The 25,754-nt window shown below is 36.3% G+C and overlaps 1 protein-coding gene across 2 annotated transcripts in view; it reads right to left on the reverse strand.

Annotated features, from left to right (window-relative positions):
* LOC139138960 (RWD domain-containing protein 3-like) overlaps nucleotides 1-25,754 on the reverse strand; it is an 80,874-nt gene that overhangs the window by 33,830 nt on the left and 21,290 nt on the right. For both annotated transcript variants that reach the window (XR_011553697.1, XM_070707604.1), the window contains exons 2-3: nucleotides 17,811-18,152; nucleotides 7,433-7,596 (exon numbers count right to left, since the gene is read on the reverse strand). Coding sequence is in view for 1 of the 2 variants with exons in the window: in XM_070707604.1 (XP_070563705.1) it covers nucleotides 7,433-7,596; nucleotides 17,811-18,152 (506 nt within the window). In the remaining variant the exon portion in view is untranslated. The remainder of the gene's footprint in view (nucleotides 1-7,432; nucleotides 7,597-17,810; nucleotides 18,153-25,754) is intronic.

The following is a 25,754-nucleotide window of genomic DNA, read 5'->3' on the forward strand; positions in this document are numbered from 1 at the left end:
TCAACATCTGTGACATTATTTTGAGAGTATTTGATTCTCGGAAGTTTTCTTTGACATGGCTCGAGTAATGGCACATGAAGGATATAAATCGGGTATCTCTTGTTCAATTGGCTCTGGATCCTGATCTAAACTAGGATTATCAGTCACAAGTGGATTAGTAATGACCTTGTCCCCAGCAAGGTCGTTTCCGAGAAGAAGGTGAATCCCTTCAAAAGGCAAAAAAGGCCTTATACCTAAAGCCACAGGTCCAGAAACAAAGTCCGAAGACAAATAGACATTATGGAGAGGAACAGGAATGTAGTCATTACAATCTACCCCCTTAATGAGAACTTTAGAACCTGAAAATGACTTTTCAGAAAACGGCAGGGTATCTGCCAACAAAAGAGACTGGGAAGCCCCGGTATCTCTTAAAATTTTGACAGGGGTAGCGGAAGAGAAATCACTAGAAGTGATATAAAACCATCATGAATAAATGGTCCGAAAATACCCATAATGCTATCTTGAGAAGAATTGACCTTGACCTCATTAATTGGGGATAAGAGGGGTTTAACCTCAGAAAATGTGTTGCACACATTATTAGACTCTAATTGAGTGATGAAGAAATAAAGCCGGTGGCTTAGATCCACTTTGACCACTTTGACCTTCACGTTTTCTTTTCAATTTGAAACACTCTGACATTAAATGGCCGTCTTTCTTACAATAATTACAAGAAAGTGTACCAAACTGTTTTTCAGAAGGAGATTGAGACTTGGGATCTGATGATGTGGGAGTGTTACTTGAACTCTGTGAACTGTTGTCATTGATTTTCTACTGTCCTTTGAAAAATTCTTGGATGAAAAGGAGGAGTTAAATTTACCTGCATTGTTTCTGTAGGAAAAGGACTGGGATGGTTTGCTGAGAAATGAAGATTTGTGGGTCAATGAATAATCATCGGCCAAACGTGCAGCAACCTCTAATGTATCTGCCTTTTGTTCATTGATAAACGTCTTGATGTCACTCCGGATGCACCTTTTAAATTCCTCAATCAAAACAAGTTGTCGTAATTTGTCATAATTCTGACTGACCTTTTCAGAAGAGCACCAACGATCAAACAGTTGTTCTTTTGTTCGAGCAAATTCAACATAAGTTTGATCCTTCACCTTCTCACAATCCCTAAATTTCTGACGGTAAGCTTCAGGCACCAACTCATAACCCTTGAGAATTAATTCCTTCACAGAATCATAATTTGAAGCCTGCTCTACTGACAACTGAATGTAAATTTCTCTGGCTTTACCCACCAAAGCACTCTGCAAAAGCATAGACCAGGACTCCTTAGGCCAATTCAGACTCTGAGCAATTTTCTCAAAATGGAGAAAATATTTATCAACATCCTTTTCTTGGAAAGGGGAACTAACCTGAAATGCTTAGTGATGTCAAAACTGTCTGAAGGGAAGAATTTTCCTGACTTTCTAAGCTCTAAACGTCTCATTTCTAACTGCAGTCGTTGTTCTGCTAATTCTCTTTCCTTTTCTTTTTCCTCTCTTTCTTTCTCCCTTTGTCTTTCTTCCATTTGCAATTCTTTTTCTTTCATTTCCAATTCCCTCTCTTTCTGTCTTTCTTCCATTTCTAATCTTTCCTGCCTTTCTTTTTCTTTCTGTCTTTCTTCCATTTGCAATTCTTTTTCTTTCATTTGTAATTGCATTTGTATTTTTTCTTTTCTAATGCCAATTTTTTAAGCTCCAAATCTGCCTGAATTTCTAATTCTAATTTTTTGAGTTCGAAGGAAGACTCAGGCTCATAATCTTTTAAGGCAGACTCTTCAAAATGGCCAGAATTAACTAAATGTTTTGCAATCTTGAATTGAATTTCTCGCTTGCGCATAGATCTTTTGACATCTACTTTAAGGAAATTGGCCAGTGCTATGAGGTTGTCTTTTCTGAGGGAATTAAATGTGTCCTGATCAAGGTCATCCATAAATTCGTCTGGTTTAAATTCCGCCATGATTAAATTTCGCTGAGTTCACAGTATATAGTAGTTTTGAAAAGGCTGTCAAAATGTTGTCAAACGGCTCAAAATATTCGTCTCCCGGACGAGCCCCAATTTTGTTACGTGCAGAGAAAACGAACAAAGGGTGAACTCAGCAGTTAACGTTTAAACAAAATTTATTACGAAAATAAAACTAATTGCTAAGTCAGGGATAGAGTACAAGCTTTAAAAGTGTACAGACTACTTATCTCAGCTGGGACGGCAAAGCTCCAGTCTCAGAGTTGTAACAGTCAGTTGGATGATGAACAGTCCTTGCAGGCTTGAAGCTGCACAAAGTCCACAGTATAAATCCAGCGTTGGCAGTGAAGGTCTTGAAAAGTCTTGAGAATGACTACTGCTGGAGTTTAGTAACACACAAGAGACACGATCCCAAAAGTCTGACTGGAAGCTGTGCACGTCCCTTTTATAAAGGCATATAAGAAACAATCTAGAACTTTTATTGACATGCTAATTACTGTTCTAAAATTATCTCCCTTACACAACTAATCAACTTTCCAGAACATTCCAAACATGACTAATTGAATTCAAGGTTGTGAGGTCATCAAGGGCAGTGACCTTGAGAATGTTCTAGACTAATTGAACTCAGGTCATGATGAGTGTGGGGGAAATGACCTACATAACAGTTATCCAACATTAGATATGACTTACTTACCTTAAGTTCATGTGCATTTCTTGTGTTCAGAGAAAATATTTCGTTCTCTAATTGTTTATTTATTTATTTGTCTGTTTATTTATCGAAATTTTGACTTTTCTAGTCTTGGGACACAATGTCCCACCTTCGTGAAAGCTGGCTGCAAGACTGCCCGTAGCCTACAGCCCCAACACGGGGAACACGCAACTCTCTTCACCTACACGCCTTTCGATAAATTTTCACGTAGTACATGCAGTTTCAGCGACCTGCAGCGCAATGTTTAGTAAGCCCGATCTCCATGGGCCCGATCGTGATTTTGTGCTATACCAATTCACATCGTTGGGGGCGCCCCTCGTCCCTCAGAGTCCAGTTTTTAACTCTCTGCGGGACGTTCCCTCAGAGTCCCATATTTTACACAGTGCGGGACGTCCCTCAGAGTGCCATAAATTACAGTGTGCGTGTCCCGCACTTTGTCCCTCACTCCTCCATTTTTGATACCTCGAAATTCCTGTTGTACTGTAAACATTGAACATGGCCGACGTCCGATTTTCCTGTCTAAAACTTTCACTCATTTTCGTTCATATGACTCTGAAACTCCAGGAAACGATTGGGAAGAAAGGGTTATCTTGAAATATTGAGGTACTCGCCGATATTTTGCAAAATTAAATGAGAAAAAATGCAAGGAAAATGCCGACAGGCTTACACAATGACAGTTTTCAGACTCGGAGGCATATGATCATCTCTGCAGATTATGCAACAGGCCAAGATCACGTGAGGCCATGAGGGATATCCACGCAACTCAGTACCAAACACTAGCGCTCACAGAGTGAGCAAACACAAAGTGAGTACCCCTAACATCAGCTCAGTAGTCTGTAATAGATTGTAGTCAACTAAGAAACCTTGGAGAAAGGCTTAACACTGTGGCTATGCCGCTAAGTCCCTTTGATTTTTGTCATAGCTCAAAATCGTTCTCCCACACCTCAACCTGAGCCATGAACACCCCCACCAGTTTATGATATGACCCATCACAATGGCATTGACGTCAACGGATCTTGACAGACGGAAGTCTTGACAGACGGAAGTACTTGACAGCAGCATACTGGTTTTCAACTCTAATACCTTCTCTGTCTATAAATAGACACGAGAAGGTAAAAAAGGCACCTTAAATATTTCCATTTATTAATATTCAGGGTCAACATCATCCTGTATTTAAATTCACAGAAGTTGTAGGTTTTGACATTTTTATATATTAGTTTTGTGTAGGTAACATTTTTCATGGTATACTTCCAAACCCATGTTGAAATACTCAGTATTCGGATTTTAAACAGTTTTTGTATGGTATGTACATTGACCAGTACTGTGGATAATTGAATTTGTGTCCAGAGACCAGCAAACCTTGCCAAGCATAACAATTCAAGCTATACATTTACAGTCTATGTTGACAAACCAAATACAAGGCATTTCAATTTTCTTTGGGGAGTTGAAAATACCCTTTAATCAATAGACGAGACAAAAACATTGTAATTAGGTACAAGTAGAAGCTTTTGTAGGCAAAAAGTGATTGTAGAGTTGCCAAAACTACAAGACTATCAATAACTGCATACAGCACTTGTCAAGTTGAATAGAATTGGAGCATTTCATTGTGAATGATCTACATCGTAAAATAATAAAGCACTTTAAAGTGATAAAATCTTGTCATGTACTGACAAAGAACGTGGCAGACACTATGGTGAGGTTATTGTGAAACATAGTGCAATTTACAAATGATAATGAAAAACTGGCGTACAACTAGGGTACACATGAGAAATTTTCTTTTATCTTATTTTCAATTGTGTCATGCATTGTTACCCTCCCTTTTCAGACATTTCTGGTCTAGTTACAGTAACCTGTACCCCTTGTTAGACATTTCTGGTCTAGTTACAAGTAACCTAAGCAATCTGAAACAGACCACTTCTCCTGTCAATGTGCATTGAGCAAAGTTCAAGTAGACGCACTGGCTACAGAAAAGCAAAAGATCCAGATATATAAAAAGAAAGAGCGCCACTATCTACATGCAATGCCTGCAGAGAACTTCTTTGTGAACGAGCATTTATGGGAAAGGTAGAATTTTGGTCTATGTAGTTTTTGAAAAAATTTAGCCTTCCTACCTCATTTGTATGCACCTCTGGGACAAATATTCGGACTCTCAAATTCTTTTCTTGTTGTGGGGGATCATTTGAAAGGCCTTGGAATGAATGAAATTTCACCATCTTTGAAAATTGAATATTTATTTTTTCCCTATGGAGTTTCCCGATGGAGAGCACGGTTGAAAGTTCCCTTGGGGAAAGTTTGAGCAAAAGTTTGCATCTGTCAATTTAGAGGCCCATACTATCTGAATTGTGTGCAGGCCCTAATGCACAACACTAAAGTAGGGAAGAGGGCAAATTACTGGTCTGGTTTGCCACTCTCTCTGCAGGGGAAAAGCAATCTTCCTTTAGGGATGAGGACTGGAATGGTAGCCTGCCTATGCCAGAAGAAGTTGGCAAAAATAGCACAAAGCAGAACATGGAAGTGTAAAAAGTTTGCTATGCTTGTACTGCAACTGAAATCATTTGCTTCTAAACTCATTTGCTTTGTATACCACACTGTGTGGTGTATGCACTGACAAAAATGACTTTATTTGTTTTGTATTACCGTGTGGAGAACATTATAACTCTCTTTTCTATCTTTTCCAAGATGGGCTATGAAACTCCATCACACACGAATATCACGCACCACCATCTAAAGAAGCCTGGCACTTTGAGCATCTCCATAAAAATACAGAAACCATGACATGTATCTGTCAAATCATATTTTCAGTTCACAAAAAAACCTCCTGTGCAATCTTTACTGAGCCATAGAGCTTCACTGATAAAGAAGAATGTTCACAAAATATCTATAAACGTGGAAGTTGCAAAACAGGGGAGACCATTCAGAAAACTGTCCTGGACAACAGAGGGGAAGTTCCTGCACATTCTTGCAGGACGGTAACTTGCCCTGGTAGACTTGCCTGGTATTATCTAAGGTATGTATGTGCATTACTGACACAATAAAAGTCAGTGTTCTAAAACTCAATCAAAGGAAAGGTAGGTACATTTATGGTTTGTGTTTCATAGGAAAATGGAGCATGGCCACTGTGAATACATGAATATGAAGAGATGGAAGAAAAATACCAGCTTTTAAATAATACAGAAACTTTAATGGTATAATTTGAAAAAAATTTACATTTACGTTTTCAGTTTTCATCATTATAGATATGACATCCACCAGGTATTAAAGACAAATTAAAAAAGATTATTTGGAAAGGTTAACTCAGGTCACCCAACACTTGACCTTAATTGACCTAAGTGGTGCTGAAGTTGGCATGTTTTTACATTTCCATACAATAACCAAAATTAAAACATTTTTGTCTTCTCTGGAAAAGTGAGGACATGTGCTGTAAATGTAGGGCATATTGAAGCCATAGTTCAAGAGGAAGCCCCACAAGGCTAGACTCAATCAATGACTTTGGAGGCTGCATTCCATATCTAACATTGTACCATAATTGACTTCCTATTTGACTGACAAACTGATCCGATTTAGTTTTTTTTGTGGGTGTAGTAATTTGATTGCTACAATGATTAACAGGTAACATACATGTTGATCTTTGTCATAGTTGTATGAAGGAGACTCCATGGCAGCTTGTGTACATATACACCCAAGAAGTAGGAAGTTACTCATTTAATTAGCCTAGCTACTGCGAATTACTCTGTGTGGGTTGAAAACAAGCATTGTCCCATAGTATCTTCTGACAAGTGACCTTTTTTGTTTTTGTGCATTCATGCATGCACTTTCCACGTGTGGCGGCACGCCAGCATCCGGTGTCTATTGTACATGTTGGTGAGTGTACTTGGCAAAGTTAGCTTGCAAAGACATCCTTGTACATATGACATGTCTTTCAGCAGGATGAGGGCAGTAGTATACAATCACAGGCAAGAAAGCATGGTTCAAGATTCGCGACTAAATTCAGAGTAAAACGATCTGATAAAAGTACAGTGAAACCTATTTGCAGACATCCTTGGGGATATTTAAAGCGTCCTCCATAGAGAGAAGCCTTTCAGAAAGATAATATTCCATTTGACTTTTACTTTTCACCTTGAAAATCTATCCTCACAGGACAAGAGTCCTGATTAGAGTGATGTCCATGAGGACACTGAGGTTTCACTGTATTCCAAAGTGACGTAAGGTAGAATGTGCCTCAGGGACAGATAGGCGGACTCCCAAATTTTTACAATCCTTTTCTGATCTCTCACTTGTGAGGGCTCATTTCAAAGCCCTTGGTGTAAAGAAATTTTCACTTTCTTTGATTTTAGAAATTCAAACATTTTATTTTTCCCCATAGAGTTAATTTTTAATTTTAAGTATCCGTACATGTCACGTAATTCATTTTTCAAGTACAAAACTTTGCACGGTGACCGCTAATTTTTATGCTTGATTTGGTGGAGTATGACTGAAAGCTCCATGAAGGACAATTTGAGCAAATGTTTGAGTCTTTCACTTTTGAGGTGCGTGGTACCTTAATAACCACGTCATTACAATTCAGAAGTATGTCATCCCTGCGGCTCAGTACCGTACATTATAACTTCAAAGAACCTTAATTTGCCCACAAGCTTGGCTTTGATCAAAACTGCATGAAACATGATGAAACGTGACAGCTGCAGTGCTTTGACCCGGTCTGATTCTGCAGGCCCTGCAGGGAAAAGAAAGAAGATTGCTCACCTTGATCGCTGATCGCAATCCCTGCAGAATCAACAAAATGAGATTTCCCTGTATCAGCAGTCGACCACTCAAATCCAATTCCTTGGCCCAGCTGGCAATTATCTTGATGTACTTCTGTGCCGATCGCATATGATCAATGTGTAACAATGCCAGGCAAGTTGGTTCTGTATGATGAAAAAGTGTGGTGAAATAAGAGAAGGGGTAATGACGTGATACGTAAAGTGTGTTGTCACTATCACAAAGGATGTTGTTGAAATCTCTCCATATACCATGAATTTGAACAGAAAATGAACCGGTAGTCACTAGTGTGAAAACTCCATCAGCAGTAACTTTTGATGGATTTTTTCAGTATTTTCAGTATTTTTTCACTTCTGTTTGTCCTGTTCTCCTTCAACTTCTAAAATCACGTCGACATGCCTGATGTCAAATCTCATCATCATTACATGTAACTGGATTGCAATGTTGAATAGGATGAATTTGTCAACAATAACTTTGATTGACCTGTACAATGCATTACATTTTCAATGCTAATACTTTGTATTTCAATGTACTTCACGGAGACGAAGAACATGCACATGTTTTATGGAACAAAAACAGTGAGAATATTATCAAACGTTACAGCTATTCCAATGATTTATTTGGTGTTATCACACACTGCTGCAATCTTAGCTGGCTGTCATCAAATTAAATTATTTTGTATTTTTCCATCTGACATACACAACAAATACTGTCAAGATGAACAAAAATTTTAACTGAAATATTGAGACAAACGTCACAAGCTAACTGACAATGGAAACAAAAATAGCTATTTACAGTTAATTCAAATATTATTTTCACAAAGTACCATGAATCAATGCAATAAAAGTTGTGTCTACTGCCAAGTAATTACGACACTAGAACTTTGTTTTCAAATGCCGTAGTGTAACATTTTGTACCAGTGACAGAACAATGGACCGTCTTGATATCAGGGACAAAGATATGTTGATCTTCCAGTATTATTTTCAGTTTTTTATTAGATGTGAAAACATATACAACTATTTATTATGTGAAACTGCTTTTTGAAACCTTGAAAAATATGCTCCAAGAGATCTGGTCCTACCTTGTGGTATATATTCATGTATGGTATGGTAGAACAAAGCACACGTGACAAGTAGTATGAACAATATTTCATCGATCATTAGCTTATCAAAATTGTTTATACATTGTATGTAGAATGAGGACACAACCCTTTCTCAATCAATTTCAACATGATTAAGCAAGGCAAAACAACACGAAAGGAAAAATTTGTAAAATTACTGTGACTGGACAATACATGCAATCTCTTAACCAAGCTAAACCAGCAAGTTAGGTAAACTAAACCTGGGGCTCAAAATAATATTTATTTCTGGCAGCAATTGATAAATATGCATGTCAACTTTTGTATCAACACACACCCTCATCCCAATACTTGTGTGTGCAGAGATCATGTTACAGTTTATCAATACTACCAGTATATTCAACGTAATCCTACCCATTATCTCATGTATCTTCCTCATTGAGCAATCTTTGATCGCATGGCCATGTTTGGGTCAATTACTGAGTGTTTTTATCATCTTTGCGCCAAAGTTTATTGCAGGGCAACCGGCAGTGTCATATGCATCCAGCTTCTGAGTTTTGGTCTACTGACGTCACATTTTCAGTGAATTCAATTTCCAACAAATCAATGAAAATGAGAAAATTTTGCAGGGTAAAACGACTAAAGAGTAGGATGATAAAGCATATTTCCATAAAGATTAATTGGCATGTATGCTGTATTTTTTAACACATATTGTGTGTGTACTTTAATATGGCAATCTAGCTTCACCTAGGTTACATGGACATCCATAGTGCAGAGTGTACCTAGTTATTTTGACTCCTGTCACCACAGGCACTGTGGAAAAGCATGGAAAATCACAGCAGGGCTGAATGGCAACAACTACAAAATATTCATCAATAGAAATCAAATAGTTTGTAGCTTCTTTTGCACTAACTTTTAGTAAAAATAAGTAAACTGGTCTTGAAAACCCATATACTACCTGTATAAATTGTGTAAATGTTCCTGGGCTATCTTCCTTTGTATAAATGTGGCTTTTTTCACCGATAAATATTCATTCACAGCTGAAGTTACACCATTTATAAACGTTTCATTCCCAAAAAATAGGGCCAAAGTCCCTGAAGCTACTATAGACAAGAATACAAACTAAAGTATTTCCTGACTGTATGAAATTATCTCACTAAGGTCATCCTAGGGACCTGTAAACCAAATATTAAAACTGTCTGACCAGCGGTTTTGAAAAAACAAGCGACTCAACAGTTGACAGAGCTCTGCTGTGTTATGTAGAGAACAACCTTTTGTGACACATGTATTGATGAAGAAGGTGGATATCTTTGATAGCTCATTTCAGGATGGCCTGACCAAAATTGGAAAAAAAAATTCCGTAAAAATACAGATTTGCATATTTCATCACAATTTTAACAAATCTAAGTTGGGTTATCCCTAGGGACCTGTATACCAAATAACAAAGCTGTCTGACAAGTGGTTATGAAGAAGAAGACTTTTTACAACAAAACGCCTTTTTTTGAGCTAATTTGCATATTTTCAACAATATCAAAAATTATAACAAGCGACCTAGCGGCCGATATAGCTCCGCTGTGTTTATGTACAGAATAACTATTTTTGACACATGTTGATGAAGAAGGTGGAAATCTTTGATAACTCAATGCAGTGGCCAGAAAAAGTGGCTAAAATAAGCTGCAAAAATACAAAATTGAAGATTTCATCATACTTTGAATATATCACATCCGATCATCCCTAAGAACATGTCAACCAAAGCTATCTGATGAGTAGTTTTTTGAGAATAAAATATTCTGACCAAAAATGGCAACAATTGCCCCCAAAAATAAAAATTGCAGATTTCATCATAATTTCAAAATATCACACTTAGTTCATATATAGAAACCTGTATACCAAATTTCAAAGCTGTTAGACCAGTACTTTTTGAGAAACGCATTTTTTGACCAAAAATGGGAAAAATTGCCCCCAAAATTCAAAATTGCAGATGTCATCATATTTCCATAAATTCATTTAGTTCATCTGTAGAAACCTCTATACCAAATTTCAAAGCTATCAGATGAGTAGTTTTGGAAATACACATTTTTTGACCAAAAATGGCAAAAATTGCCCCAAAAATACAAAATTACAGATTTCATCAGAAATTCAATATATATTACTTAGTTCATCTATAGAAACCTGTATACAAAATTTCAAAACTATCAGACCAGTACTTTTTGAGAAATACATTTTTTGACCAAAAATGGCAAAAATTGCCTTAAAAATGCAAATTTGCAATTTCTGCACAATTTGAACAAATCTGAAATAGATCATCCCTAGGGACATATGTACCAAATATAAAAGCTATCTTACCAGTAGTTTTGAAGAAGAAGATTTTTAAAGATTTTTTTACCAAAAATGACAAAAATTGCCTTAAAAATACAAATATGCAAATTTCACTACCATTTGAACAAATCTGATTTAAGTCACCCTAAGCAAACTGCATATCAAATTTCAAAGCAATCGGACGAGCGGTTTCAGAGAAGAAGATTTTTTTACCAAAAACACCAAAAAATGCCCCAAAAATACAAATATGCAAATTTCACCATGATTTGAACAAACTGAAGTGAGGTCACCCCAAGTGAACTGCATATAAAATTTCAAAGCAATTGGACTCGTGGTTTCAGAGGAGAAGGCAATTGTTGACGGACGACGCCGGACGCCGGACGCCGGACGCCGACGGATAATCAACCTATTTGATAAGCTCCGCGTCGCTGACAGCGGAGCTAATAAAAAGAGTTTCTCAAAATCATATATTTTATCCACACAACAAATATCAAATAAGTAAGTACTGCAGTTCTCAAGATATTTGAGTGAACATACAAACATACATACATACATACATACATACAGACAGACAGACAGACAGACAGACAGACAGACAGACATACATGCATACATACATACATACATACATACATACAGTGCACACCGGACAGATAGTGATCCCATCCCAATAGCTTCTATAGACTATATTAGTCTATAGTAGCTAATAAACAAGAGTTAATTACATTCTAATTAAAGTAAACAAGACTTGCTTAAATCAAGATTTTCATCATAAAAAAACAGCATATTTGTCAGGTTATAAAGAATCTTAAGCTGGTTATCTTTTTATCAGTATTTTCATCCTATTAACCAAGCACATTTTAACTTTCAAATTAACATTGTAAGTAAGTTCTGTTGAATAAGTAGAGACTGTAGTACTCAGAGAAAGCATACCGAAGAGACAAATGTTTGAAACTTAAGAAGTTCAAGGTCATCAAAAGCATCATGTACCACTTTCATTGCACTGTTTACACAGATTGCATAATTGCTATAAATAGCACATGAGGAATCTTACAGCCCAGCTTTACCATAAAAACCCTATCACTTTGACCACTCTTTTAATTGACCACTCTATTTTTTCCTCAAAAGTAATTATATTTATCCTTACCAAGTCAACCATACATGAAGATTAGAACTGTCTCTATCTCTATTTATTTGACCACCCTATCATGACAAACTATTACGAGCAATTTCTTTGAGATAACATACAGGGCACAATAAATGACGGTTCAGAATATGTCAAAGTTGGGATTCAGGAAAGTTGCCTTTACATGTTTTAATCCTCCAAGATGGTAAGCATTTCACTATGAACTGTCAAAAAAAAAAGTTGAACTTTCTGATAATTCTACACTAAAATTATTTTGGCTTTGATGATTTCCTAATTAATTCAATTATTTAAAATCATATTAATTATTTTTTCTGGGTGAATTGATAGGGTTTATACAGTACAAGAATTACATACAATGTAAGTCAAATTTTGATCAAAAATGACCAAAAAAATTCCTTAAAAATACAGATTTGCATATTTTATCACGATTTGAACAAATCTAAGTTGGGTTGTCCCTAGGGACCTGTATACCAAATAACAAAGCTGTCTGACCAGCGGTTATGAAGAAGAAGATTTTTTACCAAAAACGCCTTTTTTGGCATTAATTTGCCTATTTTCAACAATATCAAAAAATTAAAAAAAACAGTTTCTCAAAATCATACTTTTCATCTACACAACAAATATCAAATCAGTAAGTACTGCGGTTCTCAAGATATTTGAGTGGACGGACGCCTCACAAACGGACATACATACATACATACATACATACATACATACATACATACAGACTGACGCCGGACGGATACCCATCCCAATAGCTTCTATAGACTATAGTCTATAGTAGCTAATAAAAACAGCAACTAACAAACTTAAAATTCTTTTTTACAGATACAGCTGTTATCCCTTCCAAAAACAGTATTTGGATGGGAAAAGTTCACCCTTCTCTATTTCAGAATTTTCCAGTATCTTGATAGTATCTCTGATAATGATACATTGATCACTGGCAACAATGACCCCCCTTTCACAGGAAACTACTTTTTATTTCTTCAGTACATAACTCTCACTTAAATTACAAAGCATCACTACATGTAAATCTAGTGAAACCATGCAATTACTGTGATATTTAATGGCTCTGTAAACTTTATCAAAAACGCAATTACCACAGTTCTGAAAACACCTCCATGTCTCCTTAAATGAACTCAGAATATCAGTATTAGATAATCAACCACTTGCAGACTATTAGTGTAATTAAAGTCAAAGCTAATATCTTCATTTGACTGTAACAGTAAAAACGGACTTTATCTACATCATGCATTATATCAGTGTGCATATAAATACATCCAGAAATGGTGATTGGTAAATCAAAAATTGTTGGTAATTTCCTCCACTTCTAACTGCCAGTTTCTCTGCAGTTGTTAAGTGATTACAGCAAACTTCATCAGGCAGACAGTATGTGGGTGTTATGGTGCCGACAGAACATGACATTGTGGGAAGCACTGGGCCGACCATCATAATACACTGCGGACTGGCTATTCAGTATTTCATTTTCTCAAACTTCAATCGTGAAATTATTAAAAGGAAGAAAAGGCTGAGTGGGAGTTTTACTTTGGAAAGTCGTGAAATTCCTTGAAAGGCTGCTGAAGCTGTAGAGTTCCGATTCTATAAAACCAGGCACTTGGACTTAATAAGTATTTACTGTTAGTTTTTTTCATCTGTATGACTACTGTATTTTGCCGTGCCACATACCAGCAACTAGTCAATTGTTCTCTACTACTTTGCAACTTCGGTTTAGCTGTCACCTTGTTCTGATATTCTGGTCTTTCATGGCAGTGGGCCAGTATTGGCTTTCTGTTTTTTCCACATCAGTGGGTGCGTAAATTAATTACTTTTCACTGTGTTTAAGGGCAGATTTTATCAAATGGTAGAAAATCAATCTGATATAGGATAAACTAGATAACACCATGGGCCTTCATTAATAAATATACTTTTGGAAACTATATACTTTCTCAAACAAATGACTAAAGTGAGCGTACATACATACATACATGATCACGGGATATATACACAAATTCTTTGTTTAATACACAAAAAGTACAGATATCCAGAAACATGGAGACTTCTAAAAAGATTAAAATTTCTCTAAAATTGACCTAACTTGTTATTGTCTAGCCAAAATGTCGACCTAGAATAGGACGTTTTTTCCCTGTATGAAGAACTGAAATGACAAAACCCTAACACTGTAAGACTCTTAACAAATAACAACATTACGGTAAAGTCTGTCAAGAATTTCTCACTATTTGGCACAATTTGACCCTTGTTTCACTACCATAGTCTGGCCCAAAATTATTGTTATCAATGGTGATATCGGACCCATTTACAGGAAATCGGGGGAGAGAAGGTTAATGAGACATATCCTGCATGCCAAAGGACAGATAGTTTGTTGATACAAATGCATGTATAAACAGCCTATTTTAACACTAGTGATTTTTTTATGACTGATGTCTAATCCAATATTAAACAATAATTTATGTTCAAAAGCTCCCCATGAGAGGTACTCGTGTCATCCCAGGGGAATGAACGACTCCGGTTTGACCGAAATCAGACTGGGTTGTCCGAAATAAGAATGGGTTGTCCAGCTGAACAAGTGACCTCCCTCACATGTGATCGCCTCTTTTGATCCAGACATCATGAACTGCCCTGGGCTGAATTTCTTGATTCTTTCTATCTCTCACTTAGAAATGATAATCCTATACTTAGTTTACATAACAGTGGGAGTACTGCTATTAAACACGCTATGCCCCAGCTCATACTGTGGTATGACAGCCACATATGTTCCAATAGCTTGAATTCATATCACTTCACGTATGTGTATATATCAAAGTCTCTCCTGGAGAGACCTACTAAAGTTTCAATAACGTCAACACACATGCCATCTTTCCTTATGAACAAATACGCATCACAACTTTTTTACAAATTTCTTGTTATTCTAAATCTAGAGCCACAATAGTTTCATGAAGTATTAATATTTTATAATTTGAGGGAAAATAAAATTGTCTTCGGTCAAAATTGTTCAACATCAAAAAGGAAGTTATATTTCTGCAGATATACAGACTTAATGTGGAAATAATTCCCTCTGTGCTCATGCAAGAAAATGGTAGCTGCTATAGACAGATGCATATACCAGCATGTGACGGTTGGACAAAGTTTTAACCAGAGAAAAGACAATATGTTACAGTCTGACAAAAGAAGGATATTTTTAGACAGTAATTCTCTAACAAATTTGTGAAAAGAGCTCCAAGAATGACACGATGGCTCAATACAAAACCATAAATCTTCATATCAATTGGTTTAGCTAATTCTGAGGGTACAAACACACTATTTTTACAAAAAATTCAATTAAATTCTTAATTAATTTTTCTAGATGAGATCTAGCATTTTTTGTCCTTGTCAAATTCTATGAAGGACACCCATTATTTCACTTTTTAAAATTGCTTTGCATGGGCGTGAATGTGCCATACAGCATTAAACAAGTGAGATGTCCAGATGTCGCCTATGTGTTATTTTGGTCCTGTATACTGCCACCAGAGAGGAAAAAAAAATAACTAATCTGACAATGTAATGGAGCAAAACCTTTCCTGGTTTGCAGGCCCATTCGTTTTGTGATTCTGACATATGTGAATTGCCACACAAGCATCAAACTGCATGCTAACTAACTTGATGTAGGTCAGGGTTCACACATTGTGATCAACAAATGACCTGATCACCGGGTGATGGATGGCACACTTTTCTTCCAAAGTAACATTTCCTTGTTGTGTGTTGAAAGCTGAATTCTCACAATGGCTCTCCTGCAGTGGAAAAGTCATTCGTCATCACTTTTACATTCAGACCATCCTGGATGCAGATTGATTTCGCTCGACTGATGAAAGATTGATTTCGTCGGAGTGATGACAATGCTGCCGGCTGATGTGTGTTTATCATGAGGAAATATCTTTTCTTGGCAAGTTTGGAAATTCAAGATATTGTTCAGATGAATATTACAGTGTATTAATCTGCTTTTCAAACACAATTTGGAGTGTAGAAGTAATCTTTGGCTACTGTTGTCCATATGCTTTCTTTTTGAGCACATGATAACTTCACATACCATATACAGTATGAAGGATTATTGCAATCTTTCATTGGCATTTTGAATGAAGTTTCAATTTCATCTCGTCATGTCCTACGAATGTAAAATAAAAGAAAAATTGACTGATACGGTTTTTTAATCTTATCTCCAGATCAGCTTTGTGATTTTCTCTGGCAGCTAATTTGTCTCTACAGAGTAATTCCATTGTGCTGTGGATATTGGTTAGTCGTGCACACCCATCAAAGCCGCCCACTCAATATACATGTACATGTATGCACATTTTTCTGAGCCTGTCAAATTAAGCCTGGGAATGACGGAATTTCAAGTAGCCGATTCCTCAGGACATCACGAAGTGATTGATTCAGCTATTACCAGAAGTGATGTTTTCTTATCAGGAGTGATGTCTTCTTGAAATGAAAGACTACACAGGAAACTGTACCACCTAAAGGCTCAGTAATATATCTCCCTAAATGTCAGTGACTTTATTGAATCGTTCTTAAACTTGACTTTTTTGTATTAAACTTGAGGTTTCTCGTATTTTCACAGAGATTTTTGAGATATTCATACACAAATAAAATATCACGGTATCTTTTTGTCAGGGTTTTGTAAAAATTTAAATTAATAACACAGCTAATAAAAGCTTAAGGAAATCACAACAACATCGTCAATAACAAAATTATCATGATAATAATATTATTACTATCATTCTTAGTGTAAAACAAAAATAACATTGATAATATGAATGATTAATGTTGCTTCGTTGTGTCTACAGTACCCTTCAAATTTTTCTATTTTCTGAATTCATTACTTTGGACATTTCAGAATTTTATTGGATCAGAATGATAATACCATAGATACATGAAACATATAAAATTTCATTAAATCAAAAAGGACATTTTTGAGGCAATTTTTCATCTTTTTATATCATGCTTATTGGCAGAAGTTTAACAGCTCAACATTATGATTTGTTTCAGTAATTTTTTTGTCGTGTAATAATTTAAATATACAGCCAGTCAACAAGCTGATGAAACCTGTCATTTTGACATTGCCATGCACATATCACTATGATTTATCTTGTATGATTTGAATCTGAAATTACCAGTGTAACTCTTTCCTGCTGAGGTTCATCTATATCCGATTTGAATCTGAAATTCCTTATATATATAACCCTTTCCTGCCAGGGTTCATCCTACATGATTGGAATCTGAAATTCCCAATATACCCCTTTCCTTCCAGGTTCATATCCCATACGATTGGAATCTGAAATTCCCTGTCAAAGCATTCATGCAGCCATATTACAGCATCCATATACCGGTACTCAAAGTCACTTAAAATTTGAGGACTTCAAAGGACTTTTCAGCAATTTTCAAAGACTTTACGAGGTCAGAAATACCATTTCAAAGATTCATTTTTACATACTGTTTTTATATCTCACTTAACATATCTTTTTCACAATATCACAAGTGATTGTCTTGTAATTAAAAAATTGTGGGTGGACAATCAATTTTCTAAGACTTTCAAGGACTAAATTTCATTTTCAAGGTTAACATATCTTTTTCACAATATCACAAGTGATTGTCTTCTCATTAAAAATTGTGGGTGGACTATCAATTTTCTACAGCTTTCAAGGACTAAATTTCATTTTCAAGGATTTTTCCAACACTTTTCAGGAGACTTTAAAAGTCAAGTAGTTTCAAGTACTACACAAGGGTGTACAGATCATGAATAATAGTCACTTGTGAACTCATCTTACCTTTCAATGTACTAGCTTCTGTCTTATCACCATCAGAAGTTGTAATGTACATCCAAATATGTTGTTTTACCCACATGATCAAGTCCATTATCATATATTCATTGACCAATGACTGTGCATATTCTAGAAGATCACTCCTGAGTTGACCAGTCTGTTGCCGCGTTAGTTTCTCACAACTCACAGATATCATCGGTAATACTTTTGGATACTCCACTGGCAGTGTGATAGACAGGGTCACTTTGACGAAGTCCTGAGTTTCAATACAGTCTCTGTGATCATCCTGGACTTTTTCACAAGTGATACAAAGAGAAAAGGAGATCTCCTGGCCAGTGTCCCTGTTTTCTGAAATTATAGAAAAACATATTTCATGACAATGACAACAAGTCATTATAAATGACATAGTCTTCACTTAATAAATTTGGAAACCATTGACATAAATCATAAAGTGAAATGAAACATATCCAGAAAATGGCTGAGAAATTGACCTTTTATTGACGTGCATGTGCACTGTTGATGTATGGTACTATGAATGGAATTATAGTCTAGCTAAACTTGTGTAGTAGTTGGATAATTGATGTGACTATATGTTTATACTAAAAAAGTCAGAACTAAATGGTCACTTGGATTGTATCGAGAAGAAATTTGACTTACAATGTTACATAATGTAAAGTCATAGTGTGTTGTCCTTGTACCAAGTTCGAATTAAATTGAAAAATTGAAAATGTGTAATGGCTTTGGGCATGGAAAAATCAGAATAAAATGGCTGGCTCGGTGGCCATATTGGATCATACTGCTGAAAATGTTAGACATGCAGATATGTATGTCATGTTGTCATGTTGAAAACAGTTATTACATGTCTGTATAATGGCTTGACACATGTAAAATATTGGAACAAAATGGCCACCTGGCAGTTATATTGGATTGTACAATGAAAAAATTATATGCTCATATGTAAGTCACAGTGTATTGTCATTATGCCAAGTTTGAAAGAAATCTGTCCAGTCATTCCTGAGTATTACTGCTTAAGACATGAAAGAATGGAAACAAACTGGCCGCCTGGCAGCCGTATTGGGTCAAAATGGGCTTGACAAATCACAGCTAGAGCATTGAGTAATTTGATTCATGATTTATTAAATATTTTGAAAGTATGTACGTGGAAATTAGGAAACAGACACTAAGTGTTCAGGTTAGAGAAAAAAAAATTGTGAACCACAATTACGTCACAGTACACATGACACAAGGAAAAACAAAAGAAAACATCTTCATAAGTTGACAATTACCTGTTTAAGTGACACATTGTTGTCTACGGTATTGGTTACAAATTATTCAAACTTTGCATTTCCATGAATATTCATTAAAATATTTGCATATATCCTGACCAGTGTTGTGTCGTGAACATTAAAAGTTAACAATTCATGCTCCTATTTATGATTTCCAGGGTTTTTCCACTGTAACTGAAAAAAAAAAACATGACTGAATTTCTAAACTTTAATAGAAAAAAATCATTTATTGATCAGGCTGATACACTTTATTCAACAATGGCTGAAGATGATGGACTGTAGAATTAAGTAACAAAGACGTATTAACGCACCTCAAAAACCGGTGCTCATGAAGAAGAATAAGATTTGTTTTAATAGTTGTTATGATGATAACTTTGAGCACGTCTCTAAATGCAAGCTATACAATTCAGTGATCTCAATCACCCCCCCCCTACGGCAATTATAACAAATTAATACCACCGATCAAAGTCACACCTGCATGTCATCATTATCAACATCCTTATATACATGCCATGCATATTTGCAAACATAAAATCATATATGACATCCAATCTTGATATCTAGTTGGACCCCTGCCTAGCAGCCACCACTGTTACACAACATCCTCCTGCACAATGCCTTGTTGAAGCCATTTCCACTTCAGTTCCTACTACGAATTCCCTCCTATCCACCACCATTAAAAAATAAAGATGGCAACTCACACACAATACGTACATTACAGATTTGTTGTATTTTCTACTGGCATTTCATTTGGTTTCTCAAAAGCTCGATAAAGTTCCGTGGCATTGCTGATGTGGATCCAGAAGGACCATGCAGAGAATGATGCTGCAAGGGTTAAGTGCAGTCTTACAGGCCGCTATGACGCTGTGGATCCCCGCAGTGTAAGTGAGGGCGTCTTCGGTAATACCAGACTGAGTACATTGCCCTCCCTTCAGGTCATTCAAATCTGTGACTGCATGGCTTTACAGGAAAGGCCACTACAATGCCTGGAAAGTGCTATCAACCCTGGATTTTGGCCAAACCTTTTGCCTCTGTGTCGTCTCTTTGTGTTTAATCATGTGAAGATTTGTAAACACCATGTGTGCATGCCAATAGAAAGTGCTCTTCTTCCTTCATTCTACTGCTGGCCAGGCTCCATAAGCCTATACACTATAAGTCTGCACACCAGCTGTCACGACTGTTGACAATTAAACCATCCAATAACTTGCAAGAAGGACAAATAGACAACATTCAAACAATATCAACAAGAAGGATACAACCAAACGAGCTTTGGAGTCATTTGTTAAAGATACATTCAGTCTGCAATATCTATTAGTACTGTTACAGTTGGTAGGGCCTGAAATATGCAAAAGCACATTTAATTAATAAAGAGGCATAGGATACACATGCAGCGTGATAAAACACAGTTGAAACAGGTGCATCAATAATGCCTTTGACATTTTTGAAAATCTAGCTCCCACCAGCTTCTCTGAAGTCATGTTCGCCCACACCTTCTTGACCATTTAATGTCTAGTGCAATAGGCCAAACCCGGAATTCGAATGGACCACGGTACAAACAAACCCACGTGCGTAAACGCGCATAGACGAACATGTATTTCCATACGCGTTAGTGCACATGTGGGTTTGTTTGTACCATGATCACGTGATCTCTTGGGCATACTGAGTCTAAGAACGCATCGCGTCCTTTTTATTCCGGAGTAAAACCATTATCTCATGAAATTCAAAATATGAAAAAAGTCAAACAAATAGAATTGTTGATCTTCCATATATAATATTTGTATAGTTATTGTTTTTCTCGTAAGGCTGGTGAAATGGCACATTACGGGAAGGCTCCATTAACTGAGGAATACCCTACTTCCCGAGAGGATCAATTTCAAAGACCTGCCTTTCCTACAATGGCACTACAATAGCACCAGCTGGATTAGATAAACAGACCAATGGAACATTCACACCTTTGGGATTTAAAGTCTTCTGTTTGTCACCCAAGTTGCTCAGGCAAGGACTCGGGTTTCAGGTACCATCCAAGTTAATGCAGTCGTCCCCTAATGATCTTCTGGTGCACTTTGGTGACCACCTATTCAACTATTTTTGAACATTTGACAGATGTTGTATCAATGAATATGAATTTATAGATTCTCTCTATACCTCCACAGATAAACTGCAGAACTACTTAACCATTAACTTTTACTGATCAAAACCTTTAACTTTCAGCAAAATAAACCTTGTGATATTTTGGCACCTGTGCTTCAAAGAACAAGTCATTGCCGATGACATAGTCCCCACCTGTACTTGGGAATTTGTCAGTGGAAGAAATTAAGGTAGCTACATACCTTTTAGCCACTTTCAGATTTTTATTTTTTTCTCAATTGAACACGTCCCAAACCCCAATAAAGTATACATTTTCTGAAAGCCCTGATATAGAGCTATCCGACCAAGCACAGTACACGGTCATTATTTGCATAAGAGTCACGTGACAAGCGTTTTGCTGAACCTTCCAAAACCGGTTTTTCCCGCCTTATGCAAACACGCTGCAAGATTTCCGGTTTGAATTTCTTCATTGACAAGCCTTGACAATATCCTTCAAAACCGCGTCTGGGATTTTTTTATATGACTTTGTTTTTTTTTAATGCGCTCTTAAAGGTGTTAGATGAAGGTGCTTTTCAAGGAAGTTTAATTATCACGCCATGTAATTTGAATGGAGCCTCCGGGAAAAAATCGCAGACACGGTTTTGAAGGAAATTGTCAAGGCTTGTCAATGAAGAAATTTCAACGGAAATCTTGCAGCGTGTTCGCGTAAGGCGGGGAAAAACCGGTTTTGGAAGGTTCAGCAAAACGCTTGTCACGTGACTCTTATGCAAATAATGACCAGATACTGTGCTTGGTCGGATAGCTCTATATCAGGGCTTTCAGAAAATGTATACTTTATTGGGGTTTGGGACGTGTTCAATTGAGAAAAAAATAAAAATCTGAAAGTGGCTAAAAGGTATGTAGCTGAAGAAATTAAATTGAAGTCAATATGATTCACATGAAAAAGGAAAAGAAGGTACCAAAGACCTGTCTGTGACGGATGCTCATATTGTAATTTATTGTAAACAAGTGCACATTAGTATGAATGGCATACAGGTTATGTCCTTTTACCAAGTTGGACAGAATTAGGTATCTAATGCATGGGCTCTTGAAATACAAAAATTTAACTAATCTTCAAGAAACTGGTCAAGGCATGTCTGAGTAATGGCTTTTTACAAACATTCTTTCCCGGTGTAGAGGTCCAACTTTACTAAAGAAAACAATGGCCTGCCACCCTAATTATGAAAGATCACTATATGTCAATTAGTAATTGACCAACAGGATGTTGCTAAATGTTTTTGCAAGCCATTATAACACTGTGAGATAATCATCCATACCATATATTTCATAAACTTTGATGCAGTGCTTCCGGACGTTCATCCTCAATACAAAATTCATTAAATGTGAAAGTTAGCAATTAACTGAAATGATACCACTAAATGTCATTGCATTCTATTACAGCACTGAGAGTTCACTATCTGTACCAAGTTTCAGAAGCATTCATTTCTGGAAATATCACCGTAATTACGAAAATTCTTTAAATATGCAAATTGGCAATTTATTGACATAATACCGGTACTGCTAAATGTTTCTGTACACTATTACAGCACTGAGAGATCAACATCTGTACTAGTCCAAGTTTGATCAAATTTGATACAGTATTTTTAGACCTGTCATCTTAACCCTTTGAGCACTGTAATTTTCTTGCACCAAAATTTCAGTGCAAAATTTTACCAATTGTTATGAATTTTTCTGTAATTTTTTGATAATTTTTATAGACCAAATAGACATCACATTTCATTGGCTACACTTTTTTCTCAAAATTTTGGCAAAAATCTGAGAAAAATTGACTGGGGTTTATTTTATAAAGGGGACAAAAATGGACTTTGGCGCTCAAAGGGTTAATTTATCAAACATGCAAATTGGCAAATAATTAACAATACTGCTAAATGTCTCTAGACACTTAGATTACAGCACTAAAAGATCAACATCTACATTACGGTTTATCAAATTTGTTGCAGTATTTCCAAACATAACATATTAGTTACATATATTCATCAGATATGTAAATTAGCAATGTATTGACATGATGCTGCTGAATGTCTCTCCACACTATTATAGCTCTGGTATATCAACAGCTGTACAAAGTTTCATCAAATTTGAGTCATACAAGTATCACTCGAACTATGAATATTCATTAGGTATACAAATTATAAATTGTTTGCTATTATTAGCTGAGTAGATCTCTGTGTGACCAACATCTGTACAAAGCTTAATCAAATTAGGCACAGTCTCTAAGGAAACAGAACTTTTGTTTCAAAACTCCCTCGTTATGCAAATTAGCACTAATTATGCATGCAATACCCAAAACAGTGGACGTGCATATGTATGCTGTAGTGTATTATCCTTGCAGCAAGTTTGAAAGGACTAATATTTGAAATATTTTGGGACTCACATGACTTGTGACCAATATTGTTGAACTCATGTTTCATTATTTCAATGTTTTTCTGTCTAACTCAGCATAGTATTTCTTCTAGTTGTTGATCCATATCTACTCAAACAAGAAAATTTTCCTTTAAAGAGGGTAAATGCTACTCTTCTTTTGACAGATCAGTTTTTGAACACAGTGGTCAGCAAATTTCAAACCAGTAATTGGCGATCATACACACAACTGTCCTGGTATTAGTGAAGTTTTTGTGCAGCCTTGTCTGCTGGAACTGAATTAACTCAGAATAGGAGACACTAGGGCCAAGTGTGTAGAACACATGCTTTACATGATCAAATGATGACAAGTTTGAGACCTCAGGATGTAACCTGAGAGGCTACAAATATCAGAGGATGAATAATTTGATATCCTATCAAAGTGTTTTCCCTGGAGTACAAAGGTACTTTACCCCTATTGCTCTCAGTTGGGTTGTGGGTGGTGGGTAACTCATCCTGTAGATGACATTTTCAAGTAGAGGCTGATGGGTAACTCATCCTGCAGATGGGATTTTCAATTGGGTAGTGGGTGATGGGTAACTCATCCTGTATGTGGGATTTTCAATTGGCTAGTGGATGATGGGTAAACTCACCCAGTACGTGGGATTTTAAATTGGGTAGTGGGTGATGGGTAACTCCTCTTGTCCCTGGGATTTCAATTAAGTACGGGGTGATTGGTAACTAATCCTGTAGATGGGATTTTCAATTAAGTCATGGGTGATAGGTAACTCATCCTGGAGATGAGATTCTCAATTGAGTAGTACATGATTGGTAACTCTTCATTTAAGATGGGATTCTCAAATTTGGCAGTGGGTATTGGGTACCTTTCCTGTAGATGGGAGTATCAATTGGGTAATGGGTGATAAGCAACTCATCCTGTACATGCTGGGATTCTCACCCATTGGATGACTGAAAAAAAAAAATAAGAATTCACTGGATCACACTAATACAATAACAAACACATTAAGCACAAACAAAAAAATTGGAGGTACCAGATTAAGAGTTTAGTATCTGTGCATTCTATCAAGCTCTGTGAACTCCAACAGAGTTCAAAATACCAGTAGATTTATAGTACCAGTATGCGCTTCGAAAATGAAAGATTTAAATTTTTGCTCAAACTTTCTTCAAGGAATATTTCAACCATTCTCTTTCAAAATCAAGAATAGAAATCAGGGTCACCATGCAAATCTTGTTATTAGAGAAACAAATTACGAAAGATTTACTGATATTTGAAATTCAAAAATGGCCGCCATCTCTGTAGTAAACTCTGTGAGGAAAAAATAAATTTTTCAACTTTTGAAAAACTAAGACAGTGAAAAGTTTTCTCACATCAAGAGCTTTAAAATGAACCCCCACAAGTGGTATATCACAAAAGAATTGTAAAATTTTGGGGGTCCAAATATCTGTCCCCGAGGCACACTCTACTTTATAGGACACTGAACAACAAGAATTTAGTTCATTTGATTTGTCTATCCTCAAAGCACTTTCCATAAACCAAAAGTGTCAGGTCTATCACAGCAGGAAAAAGACGAAGATCCAAAAATTTTGTTTGTCCCTCAATATTACCAACTAGACTCACCTACAATGTAAAGATCTCTACAAGGTCATAAGTGTTTTTTTGTTACAACTAGCAATAAAACACTAATTTGCAATATATACAACAGTTCACAAGGTTTTTTTGTAGCTTGATATACAATTTTTTTTGTGAGAACCTGTAGCTAGGTTATGATCACTGACTGAGTCTGGCTGAGAATCAAGTTTTCATGAGAAATTCCAGGTCAGTAAATTAAACTTTTATGGTAATATCTTGGTGTCAAGGAACAAGTCTTTCATAGTGGACCCTGGAATTAGCAATCTTTAACTCTTACTTTACTAATTTCCTGAATTACAGGGCCTATAAATCGTTGAAATTGATGAGAACGTACTACAGTTTTAAAGTGAAAAGATTAAATAAAACCTAACAACTGATGCGGAACCTGTATTGGAAATGCAAGTACTTCATATGGACAGATCTTTCCTCTTCCACACTGTTTATTGTGGGGGCAGCATACAAACTAATGTCAAATACCACACACTCCTCAATCTGCAACCAATGAATCCTTCCTATTGCATCAAT

This window comes from Ptychodera flava, chromosome 8, assembly GCF_041260155.1.
Source record: "Ptychodera flava strain L36383 chromosome 8, AS_Pfla_20210202, whole genome shotgun sequence".
In the NCBI taxonomy this organism is placed as follows: Eukaryota; Metazoa; Hemichordata; class Enteropneusta; family Ptychoderidae; genus Ptychodera; species Ptychodera flava.